Below are 12,569 nucleotides of genomic sequence, written 5' to 3'. Positions count from 1 at the left end.
CTAAAATACAGTGAGTGTAGCATTCATGTTTCTGTGTGTGTAGGGATGAACAACAGGGAGGTGTTGGAGCAGGTGGAACGTGGGTACCGTATGCAGTGTCCTCAGGACTGTCCCACGTCTCTTTATGAGCTCATGCAGCAGTGCTGGAAGCAGAACCCAGAGGAACGTCACACCTTTGAGTACCTGCAGGCGTTCCTCGAAGATTACTTCACCGCCACCGAGCCGCAGTACCAACCCGGAGACAACTTATGATCCCTCCCACAGCGCCCCCGGCGGCCTGGAGGCAGAATCACAGCCTCCATCAACTCCTTTAAACCTGCGTTTATCTCCACCAGAGAAGAAGAAGCTCCATAATGAAGCTTTCAATCCAGACGCAGATTTGAAGGAGGTGCTGTAGGGGGAGAGGGCGGGGTTAGCGACGGGAATTGTGGGTAATTTAGGATGCTTTTTAACCTTGTAGCGGTTAGTAAACAGAATTGTGGGTAATAATGTGGTTATAGTGGTTTTTGAGCACATACTCTAGTGCCCTCTTCTGGTCTGGAGATTATTTACACGGTTTAACTTCTGAACTGTGTTTTAAACAATATGTTCAGAATCCAGACGCAGATCTGATGGGGCGTTAGTGAGCTGAATTGTGGGTAATATGTATTCGGATACACACGGAGAAGACAGGGGGATTGTGGGTAACTGTGCCTTTATCAGTTTTAATTTGTGTGTTATAGATTTAACACAGCGGTGAATATGACGCAAGATCAAATGCACAGCGGAAACAAAAGCTAAATCTCATGCAGCACTTTTACAAATGCTGCCAGGTTTATTTTTGGAATTTATTTTTGTAGAATGTTTTTAATTAATGCCCAAAGACCCATTATGCAATGCTGCCTTTGTTGTTTTGGCCTTTGTTCATTGTTCGTGTTCTGGACTGAATTTTATGTTCATGCTAACAACAAAATATAACTTTAAAATAATATATGTTGAATTTTTAGCCAAATGTATGAGAGTACTTTTCATTTTAAACAGAGGAGATGCCTTTTCTTAGTGTTTTGAGAGTATTTAGAGTTATTTTACTTCCTCGTCTCAGGTGTTAACGATGTTAATGATCATGTGATCAGAACGAGTGATCAGATCCTGTGAAACGATTTTGGACGACTCGCTCAGAAAGTCTTACATTTTCACTCTTCACTGCTTTTTATTTACTTTTGCACTCTCTTTTTCGTGGCTTTAATGTTTGTAATGTAACCAGGGACAGATTTAATGATGAATGGTTTGGACGGAGGAGCGCCGCAGGGGTGCGACAGTGCCGTTTTATATCTAACCCTCGTCGACTTCCTCTAACAATCCCAATCTCAACAATCAAATCATCCACTTCTGAAATATTACTACTTGTGTTTACGTTATAAACAGCTGGACAGCAGTTCATTCTGAGGAACTTGTCTGCAGCAAAGCTCACTAGATGGTCAAGGGGACTCGATTTAAGGAAAGTGAACAAGGGGACGTTAAACGCAGGCCTCATTTCAATCTAATGTGTTTTTATATTCCAGGTTGTTGCATGTCCTTTTTTAAAATCAGTTTTTAAATAAAAAATATTTTACACTCTTTTACACCTGTTTATTATTATCTCATCTCATCTCATTATCTGTAGCCGCTTTATCCTGTTCTACAGGGTCGCAGGCGAGCTGGATCCTATCCCAGCTGACTACGGGCGAAAGGCGGGGTTCACCCTGGACAAGTCGCCAGGTCATCACAGGGCTGACACATAGACACAGACAACCATTCACACTCACATTCACACCTACGCTCAATTTAGAGTCACCAGTTAACCTAACCTGCATGTCTTTGGACTGTGGGGGAAACCGGAGCACCCGGAGGAAACCCACGTGGACACGGGGAGAACATGCAAACTCCACACAGAAAGGCCCTCGCTGGCCACGGGGCTCGAACCCGGACCTTCTTGCTGTGAGGCGACAGCGCTAACCACTACACCACCGTGCCACCGTTTATTATTATTATTATTATTATTATTATTATTATTATTATTATACTACACAGTGTGTTGCACTGATTCAATCTTTTTGTTCACTTGCTGATGATATTTAGTGAAAGAATTGGATCTTTGAGTCGACTCTTTGAAGGTAAGAGCTGACTCACGTACATGAGCCATTTTTTTTGTACAATTGAGATATTTCTTAATGAAGCACAGGGACATGCGGATGCTTGCTGGCTTTTTTCATACCTGCAAACTCATGAGGGTTGAAAAAGGTGACAAACTACCGGTAACATGTGCATGTGCCCCTGCATGTGCCCCACGCTTCACTGCTGCGCCATCGTAGCCCTGTCCCACAAGGTTTTTCTTGTACTCCAGCCCATGTTTCTCAAGGAAGCATATAATCTTGTCACTTAAGGCGGTGGCATCCAGGTGTTCTGCCACTTCAAACTCCAGAAAGCTTTCCTGAACCACACCGTTGTAAAAATATCTCAGAACAAATGACATTTGCTCTTTTTTCTGAACATCTTTAGTTTCATCAACGATAACTGAAAACTGCTTGCTCGTTTTAACTTCCTGGATGATTTCCTCTTTGACCATTGCAGCCAAGCACTCAAGTATTTCATTCTGCATTGTTTTACTTGTGTATTTTGCATTTTTAGCTTATTGTTCAAGTCTTTTTTTAATGATGGGGTTATGATTACCCAGCAAGTCTAACATAGAAAGAAAAACACCCTTTTTTTCAGAGTCAAGAGACTCCCTGTGACCCCGCTGTGCTGTTTTCTGTGGCTGTTAGAACTAAAATTTCAGCTAATGTTTTAACGTAGTATTGATTTTAACAAAGTTATCACGTTTTTACAATATATTTATCATTTAACATAACATCACGTTATTTCATGATATTTTCATGTAATAACGTGAAAGTATGGTTTAACGTCCTAGGCTAGGCTACTTCCATTAAAAGCAGACGGCCTCGCCTAGCCTACTGTAGAACTTGGGTCGAGCAAAAACATGGCTGAATCCTGAATGACTCCTATTTGTATAAATAGGGGACGACATAGGCGGCAAAACGTAGTGTTTTTCCCTGCCATGGAAGTGCACTTTATTGAAGAGGAAGCAATTTGCATTACAGCCTTGAATGAGGATTCAAAATGGCGGCTCGGCTCAGTTTTCCCTTCCTCCTTCAGTATACAAGTGCGCTTCCATGTTTATGCAGGAGGGCTGATAGAAGTGGCAAAACATTTTACTTTTTATCGTTTCTTTCACAACTTGAATGCGTTGAAACAAAAAATTATGACAAACTAACGCTGCTTACACTAAAATATCGAGGGAAATTTGTAATAAAAACTTTACGGTCGGCAATTTCGATGCGGAAATTCTCGATCGGTCGGGTTACCGGAAAAACACTTTTTTTTTTTTTTTTTGGCCTTACATGTATAGTTAGCTAAATAATGTTCTCCAACCTGATTTTTATCCTCTCAAAATCAGCATCGCAACTATGCTAGCACTGTTCATTCATTATAATTTCATTTCTTGATAGATAGTTAATCAGCTTTTACCTCTGTCCTCCCGTGTCTCCTTTCCTCGCGACTCCTGGCTCCCTCGCTTCACGCCTCTCAATTTTTCAAAACAACCAATCTCTGGCGTTATCTCATGCTGCATTCGCCGCAGTCGGACATTGGAAATTCGCGCACGTAAATGTCAAATTGGCCGTAATTTTTCTTTGAATTCGTCGCTGCCAACTGGGGTGGCAAGGCTTTCTTTTAGGGTGGCATTTGCCACCCTGGTAGATCCGCCCATGGTTATTCACTCCTGAGCGTGCTGGAAACTGTTCCATTGGTATGTTCAGATCCAGTCGCGAGCTGATGTTGCCAGATCTCTCTATTAAAAGGTGACTTTGCGGTCTGAATCTGTGGAATATTCGTAAGCGAGGACTGGCAACCAGCAGTGGGTTGCGCACCAGCTGATCGACGAATTTCGCCGAAAGGTGAGGAGTTTGCAGGTATGTTTTTTAGGGCTTTGCTTTAAAAAAAAAGAGAAAGAAAGAAAAGCTTTTTTAACTCCAGCCACGTCGAGTCAATTCACAACTGCGATTCTGTCTTTTATGTTCTAAAGCGCTGTCTACTGGTGTAATAAAGTAATAATGTAGCTAAAATTAATTGTAAAATAATCACAATGTTTTTATCACTCCAGCTGTTTGCTGTTTGAACCAATTACACATGTTGTACTGTGAGGACAGAATGGATCAATGAAGGAATCAGTGAATTACCAAACAAATCCAGATGACTGATCTGGGGGGGAAAAATCAGTCGAGGAATCAATGAAAGAATCATCAATTCAGTGAATGAATCAGAATGAATCTTTTACCTGAATGAAGTTAAATGACTCAGTAAAAATGCTAAAAGAAGTTGACTCTCATTATTAATTATATAAACGTCATTTTTAATTGTGTGAAGCGTAAAAATACGCCGTGAGGCTAATGTAGCTAATAAGTAATAGACGCTGAGAGCCGCGTGTTTCGCATGGTGCACAGAATACACGGAATATTTCACCAGTCAGTGAGGAAACTTTCAGCAAATCAATATTCAATAAAACCATTTCCACAAATCAATAGCAACCAGCACCACTTCCTGTCTCTTCAGCTAATGTACTGCATGTTTATGTATCTACCCATCTGCTCCTTCTGTCTGTGTGTACGCTCAGGTGAGTCCGTCCACCTGCACACAGTCAACAGGATCGCAGTGAGTACACACACCTTTTACTTCACATAAAAAGTGTACATTTTTTACATTTGTTAATCATCATTATGAATGCAGTGTGTGTGTGTGTGTGTGTGTGTGTGTGTGTGTGTTTTGTAGGTTAAAGTTAGTGGATGTGTTCTGTATCATTACAACGTGCCAAGGTTCTCTTTAATCCTATTTTATATAGCAGAAGTTTTAATTCCTCAACTATAATGGATTTTTGTTGTTGTTTTGATTGAAATTGGAAATTAAATCTAAAGCAGTTCCGAAAATCTTACGAATTAATGAATAAAAGAGTTTTTAACAGTTAGTCAAACATGACAAAAAAAAAGAGTTAAAATCCTGACTTTTTTCTATCCGCTTTGAGTAATAATCAAACTCGATTTATATTTTAATAGTTTTAGAATGACATCCTGTGTGTGTGTGTGTGTGTGTGTGTGTGTGTGTGTGTGTGTGTGTGTGTGTGTAATGACTTTATTGCAGCATTAGTGCTGTATGATGGATGGAGCGAGTGTTTTCATCACCATTCAGAAGGTGTACTACCCACTACTGTGTATTCTGGGTATTCCAGGTATGTGAGTAATTTTTCAAAATACATCCAGTTATAGAACCACACAGAACGTTCTGGAGGTTAACGGAACCACAGGAACACACTCAGTGCTGTTCCAGAATCCTCATTGTGCTTTTGAGAATCTTTATAATCCTCAGTACGCGTTCCAAAGGTGCTGAGTGTGGCGTCACAGTCCTCAGAGCTGATCTAGAGTCTTCAGTGGGGTTCTAGGAGCCTCAATTGGGTTCTACAATCTGAAAAGCAGGTTTTAAAACCCTGATTGTGGTACCAGAGTCCTTTGAGCGGTTCTTTGAATTTTAACGTGGTTCTAGAATCTTTCTTTGGGTTCTAGAATCCTTGTTGGGGTTTTACAGAAAGTTCCTAAAAGGTTTCTAAAAGTGAATTACTTTTACAGAACCTTCAATGGGGATCTGTAATCTTCTGTGGGGTTCTAGAATCCTAACAATGGGGCATAAAAAAACCCTGGACATGGCATGACAGTTCTCAGAGCAGGCTTACAATTTCAGTGTGGTTTTCTTTCATTTCAGTGGCCTGATATCACATCACACCACATCACATCACACCACATCTCATCTCACCACATCTCATCACATCACACCACATCTCATCACATCTCACCACAACACATCTCATCACATCAGATCACATCACATCTCACCACATCTCACCACATCACATCTCAGCACAACACATCTCACCACAACACATCTCACCACATCACATCTCACCACATCACATCTCACCACATCACATCAGATCACATCTCACCACACCACATCACATCTCATCACATCTCACCACATCTCAGCACAACACATCTCATCACATCAGATCACATCACATCTCATCACATCACATCTCACCGCATCACATCTCACCACATCTCAGCACATCTCAGCACAACACATCTCATCACATCAGATAACATCACATCTCACCACATCACATCTCACCACATCACATCAGATCACACCACACCACATCTCATCACATCTCACCACACCACATCTCATCACATCTTACCACATCACATCTCACCACATCTCACCACATCACATCTTACCACACCACATCCCATCACATCTCACCACACCACATCCCATCACATCTCACCACACCACATCCCATCACATCTCACCACATCTCACCACATCACATCTTACCACATCACACCACATCCCATCACATCTCACCACACCACATCCCATCACATCTCACCACATCACATCTCACCACATCTCACCACATCACATCTCACCACATCTCACCACATCACATCACATCAGATCACATCACATCACATCACATCTCACCACATCACATCTCACCACATCTCATCACATCTCACCACATCACATCTCAGCACAACACATCTCACCACATCACATCTCACCACATCACATCAGATCACATCTCATCTCACCACATCTCATCACATCACACCACATCTCATCACATCTCACCACATCACATCTCAGCACAACACATCTTATCACATCAGATCACACCACATCTCATCACATCACACCACATCTCATCACATCTCACCACATCACATCTCAGCACAACACATCTTATCACATCAGATCACACCACATCTCACCACATCTCACCACATCACATCTCACCACATCTCATCACATCTCACCACATCACATAGCACATCACATCTCATCACATCAGATCACATCACATCTCACCACATCTCACCACATCACATCTCACCACATCACATCTCACCACATCACATCAGATCACATCTCACCACACCACATCACATCTCATCACATCTCACCACATCTCAGCACAACACATCTCATCACATCAGATCACATCACATCTCACCACATCTCATCACATCACATCTCACCGCATCACATCTCACCACATCTCAGCACATCTCAGCACAACACATCTCATCACATCAGATAACATCATCTCACCACATCACATCTCACCACATCACATCACACCACATCACATCTCATCTCATCACATCTCACCACACCACATCTCATCACATCTTACCACATCACATCACATCCCATCACATCTCACCACACCACATCTCATCACATCTCACCACATCACATCTCACCACATCTCACCACATCACATCTCACCACATCACATCTTACCACATCACATCACACCACATCTCATCACATCAGATCACATCACATCTCACCACATCTCATCACATCACATCTCACCACATCATATCTCACCACATCTCATCACATCTCACCACATCACATCTCAGCACAACACATCTCATCACATCAGATCACATCACATCACATCACATCTCACCACATCTCACCACATCACATCTCACCACATCACATCAGATCACATCTCATCTCACCATATCTCATCACATCACACCACATCTCATCACATCTCACCACATCACATCTCAGCACAACACATCAGATCACATCACATCTCACCACATCTCACCACATCACATCTCACCACATCACATCAGATCACATCTCACCACACCACATCACATCTCATCACATCTCACCACATCTCAGCACAACACATCTCATCACATCAGATCACATCTCACCGCATCACATCTCACCACATCTCAGCACATCTCAGCACAACACATCTCATCACATCAGATAACATCACATCTCACCACATCACATCTCACCACATCACATCACACCACATCACATCTCATCTCATCACATCTCACCACACCACATCTCATCACATCTTACCACATCACATCTCACCACATCTCACCACATCACATCTTACCACATCACACCACATCACATCCCATCACATCTCACCACATCACATCACATCTCACCACATCACATCTCACCACATCACATCAGATCACATCACATCTCACCACATCTCATCACATCACATCTCACCACATCACATCTCACCACATCTCATCACGTCTCACCACATCACATCTCAGCACAACACATCTCATCACATCAGATCACATCACATCTCACCACATCTCACCACATCACATCTCACCACATCACATCAGATCACATCTCATCTCACCACATCTCATCACATCACACCACATCTCATCACATCTCACCACATCACATCTCACCACATCTCATCACATCTCACCACATCACATCTCAGCACAACACATATCACATCAGATCACATCACATCTCACCACATCTCACCACATCACATCTCACCACATCACATCAGATCACATCTCATCTCACCACATCTCATCACATCACACCACATCTCATCACATCTCACCACATCACATCTCACCACATCTCACCACATCACATCTCACCACATCTCATCACATCTCACCACATCACATAGCACAACACATCTCATCACATCAGATCACATCACATCTCATCACATCACATCTCACCACATCACATCAGATCACATCTCACCACACCACATCACATCTCATCACATCTCACCACATCTCAGCACAACACATCTCATCACATCAGATCACATCACATCTCACCACATATCACATCACATCTCACCACATCTCATCACATCTCACCACATCTCATCACAACACATCTCATCACATCAGATAACATCACATCTCACCACATCACATCTCACCACATCACATCAGATCACATCTCACCACACCACATCACATCTCATCTCATCACATATCACCACACCACATCTCATCACATCTTACCACATCACATCTCACCACATCACATCTTACCACATCACACCACATCCCATCACATCTCACCACATCCCATCTCACCACATCACATCTTACCACATCACATCACACCACATCTCATCACATCAGATCACATCACATCTCACCACATCTCATCACATCACATCTCACCACATCACATCTCACCACATCTCATCACGTCTCACCACATCTCACCACATCACATCACATCTCACCACACCACATCCCATCACATCTCACCACATCACATCTCATCACATCTTACCACATCCCATCTTACCACATCACACCACATCCCATCTTACCACATCACACCACATCTCATCACATCTCACCACATCACATCACATCTCACCACATCACATCTAACCACACCACATCTCATCACATCTCACCACATCACACCACACCACATCTCACCACATCACATCTCACCACATATCACATCACATCTCATCACATCATATCACACCACATCACATCTCATCACATCTCACCACATCACATCACATCTCACCACACCACATCTCATCACATCTCACCACTTCACATCTCACCACATATCACATCACATCTCATCACATCTCACCACATCACATCTCACCACACCACATCCCATCACATCTCACCACACCACATCACATCTCATCACAGCTCACCACATCTCATCTCATCACAGCTCACCACATCACATCTCATCTCACCACGTCTCATCTCATCACATCACACCACATCACAGCTCACCACATCTCATCTCACCACGTCTCATCTCATCACATCTCATCTCATCACATCACACCACATCACATCTCATCTCACCACGTCTCATCTCATCACATCACACCACATCACATCTCATCTCACCACATCTCATCTCAGCTCACCATATCTCATCACATCTCACCACATCACATCTCCTCACAGCTCACCACATCTCATCACATTCATGATCATTTCAAGTCATCTTTAGGATGAGTGTAGATGATGGTTTCATTCCCATTTTATTTTTCTGATGTTTTAGAAATTTGTTTTAAATGATTAAATGGAACTTTAGGAAATAACTGTACATGAGAACAGTAGTGGGTTCCTCAGTACAGTTCCACATTCCTCTCCCTCTCTGTTCTTCTTCACCCCCCTCTCTCCCCCCCAGCAAACATCTTCACCTTCTACATGCTGTGTTGCCGTGTGTGTGGCATGTCGGACTCGGCACGCGTATACCTGAGCTGCTTGGCGGTGGTGGACACGTGGTACCTGGTGTGGGTGACGATGCTCGACCTGAGCCTGGTGTTCCTGCAGCCGCAGCCGTTCTGGCACACTCACCCGTGGTGCGGCATCATAAGCTTCTTGCAGTACGGAATGTTCTACTCCTCGGCCTGGCTCGTCGTGGCCTTCACCATTGAGCGCTACCTGGTGTTGAGAGTGATGGTGGGCCGACAGCGCCACCTGCAGGTCAGACACGCCCTCCTCACCTGCACCACCATCATCCTGCTCTCACACCTGGCCTCCGTTCCCCTCAGCTGGATCAACGCCGTGGTGCAGGTGCAGAAAAAACACACTTTACACTTTATTTAAACCGTTACATTTCATTTATATTTTATTTACACTGTTTATGCTTCATTTCCACTTTATTTGTTTTATTTACACCAAACATTTTATTTACCCTTTATTTTATTTACGTAAAAATAGATAAAAATGTAAAGAATAACATTTAATAAGTGAGTGTGGTTTATTGAATAGTGCTTTCTGTGGTTGTTTTGATAACAACTGAGTGTAAAGTGCTGTGTGTTCCAGGTGAACCAAACTCTGAATGGACAGACTGTTACGGTTCCGCGCTGTCTTTATCGAGATGCGATCTACTCCACTGTAGTAGTTTGGGTCACATCCTTCCTGTCCAGTGGAGTTCCCATCCTGCTCATCATTATCTTTAACTCTCTGATTGCGTACCAGCTGCTCGGCTCCAGTCGTCTCTTCACTAAAGAAGAACGCCAGACAATCCGGGCCTTTCAGAGACGAGGTTCTGCCCGCAGGACGCTGCTGCTGCTCGGGTTCGTCTCGGTGGCGTTCGTGGTCCTCAGCTTGCCGCGCTTCGTCACCTACTGTATCCTGCGCACCGTACACAATGACAAAGACTTCGACCGAGACGACTACACCATTGCCGTCAATGTCATCAGCGACGTGGCCAACATGCTGCACAACCTCAACTCCGCCACCAACTTTCTGCTGTACTGCGTGGCGAGCCGTAGGTTCCGGCGTGAGATCGTCAACACATTCAGGTGCCGAGTCCGACCCCGAGAACTCGGCTCCTACTTCACTCAAACCACCATGAAGGTCTTCTCTGTGGCCAAGCGCAGAGAAGCAGCAGGACAAGAACCCGTCTCCATCGTTCTCACCAAACTCAGACACTTGGAGAGTCCGACGGCGCCGAGCAGCAGGAACTCAGACGGTTCCACACGTTCTGGATCCTGAGACAGTTCTGACAGCATTGTGTGATTTTATACACACTGGCTCTCACAGAACGGGAAATAAAACAAAATTAACTCACACCTCCATGCCTTCTGAAATTGTTCAATAAATTATGATCGTTATCAAAAACAAAAAGCCGAGTGTGCAGGAGGTGTGTGTTTCTTTGCAGTTGGTGTGTTTTGTGCATGTTTTTTTGTGTTCAGTTCAGGAAAATCTCCCCATTTTAGGAAAATTCAGTGTGGCATGTAAGGGGGTGGGCCGGGCGCGGGGGCGTGTCAGGGGGCTGGGTGTGGCATGGAATAGGGCTCCAGAGTGTGTCTTAATCCAATCTTGGTTGCTGTGTTCTTGGAGAATTTTGTGTGTGTGTGGGTGTTAAAATAAACTTTACACTTATAATTGTTACAGATTAAATCATGAAAAAAATATTGGAGAATTTCACACTGCCTTCAGATCCTCCTCGGAAGTTCAGGTGTACGGTGATGATGGTGTACGGTGATGATGGTGTACGGTGATGATGCTTTTGATCAGAAAATGGACAGCATGAGAAATTATCTTCTGTTTTTATTTATTTATTTTTTTGGATGAGTAATGACAAGAAGTTTATTTTTTGCCTGATTTTAACATGCAGGTAACACGCAAAACCATCACTTAGAGGAGATATATCACATCCCTTTTTCACTTATTTTATGTTAGTCTGAGATGCTTTTGTAAAATTTGCAGGTTTCTTTATTTTTTTCTCATGCCTTTTTTTTTGTTGTTGTCATGGTATCAAAACCCTTTAGGATCAAACAGGCTGATTTTGGAGGCGTGTGTTTAAATTTAAATATGGAAATAACTTTGCATTGATTGGCTTACGGAATCTGTGGGCGTGGAGTTGGAGGTTAACCAATCACGAGCGAAGCTATTTACATATTTAAATATAAAGGCACAGTGAAGAGGAAAAAAGAACTAAAGCATCTCAAGGAAAAATATAAAATAATTGAAAAGTGTAATGCAGATCTGCTACTCCTATAGATAATAATAATAATAATAATAATAATAATAATAATAATAATTTATTGTTTTCCAAACAGCCACCAGGTGGCGGTATTTGTTTTGTAT

The 12,569-nt window shown here is 42.9% G+C and overlaps 2 protein-coding genes across 8 annotated transcripts in view; both read left to right on the top strand.

The window, feature by feature from the left end:
* LOC132876653 (tyrosine-protein kinase Fyn-like) overlaps nucleotides 1-1,601 on the top strand; it is a 40,815-nt gene extending 39,214 nt beyond the window's left edge. For all 5 annotated transcript variants that reach the window (XM_060913535.1, XM_060913534.1, XM_060913530.1 and 2 more), the window contains one exon: nucleotides 44-1,601. In XM_060913535.1, coding sequence (XP_060769518.1) covers nucleotides 44-252 — 209 coding nt within the window. In that variant the 3' untranslated portion in view covers nucleotides 253-1,601. The remainder of the gene's footprint in view (nucleotides 1-43) is intronic.
* A 290-nt stretch (nucleotides 1,602-1,891) lies between these two features.
* LOC132876735 (probable G-protein coupled receptor 139) lies at nucleotides 1,892-11,701 on the top strand. 3 transcript variants are annotated; one of them, XM_060913539.1, is made up of 5 exons: nucleotides 1,892-4,725; nucleotides 4,843-4,886; nucleotides 5,209-5,296; nucleotides 10,156-10,544; nucleotides 10,797-11,701. In XM_060913539.1, exons 3-5 carry the CDS (start codon nucleotides 5,221-5,223, stop codon nucleotides 11,469-11,471), a joined length of 1,140 nt encoding a protein of 379 aa, XP_060769522.1. In that variant the 5' UTR covers nucleotides 1,892-4,725; nucleotides 4,843-4,886; nucleotides 5,209-5,220; the 3' UTR covers nucleotides 11,472-11,701. The 3 variants fall into 3 exon arrangements, with proteins under 3 accessions (XP_060769522.1, XP_060769523.1, XP_060769521.1); XM_060913540.1 differs by lacking the exon at nucleotides 4,843-4,886; XM_060913538.1 differs by lacking the exons at nucleotides 1,892-4,725; nucleotides 4,843-4,886 and having other exon boundaries at nucleotides 5,089-5,296.
* Nucleotides 11,702-12,569: the final 868 nt, after the last annotated feature.

The sequence above is a fragment of the Neoarius graeffei genome, chromosome 2, assembly GCF_027579695.1.
Source record: "Neoarius graeffei isolate fNeoGra1 chromosome 2, fNeoGra1.pri, whole genome shotgun sequence".
NCBI lineage: Eukaryota > Metazoa > Chordata > Actinopteri > Siluriformes > Ariidae > Neoarius > Neoarius graeffei.
This window is presented reverse-complemented; position numbering and strand designations above follow the sequence as displayed.

Excerpts from the sequence above, each read along its gene's own strand:
- LOC132876735 (XM_060913540.1), top strand. The coding sequence starts at position 5,221 with ATGATGGATGGAGCGAGTGTTTTCATCACCATTCAGAAGGTGTACTAC. Across the intron at positions 5,297-10,155 it reads GTGTATTCTGGGTATTCCAG|CAAACATCTTCACCTTCTAC; the intron begins GTATGTGAGTAA and ends TCTCCCCCCCAG. Across the intron at positions 10,545-10,796 it reads GGATCAACGCCGTGGTGCAG|GTGAACCAAACTCTGAATGG; the intron begins GTGCAGAAAAAA and ends TGTGTGTTCCAG.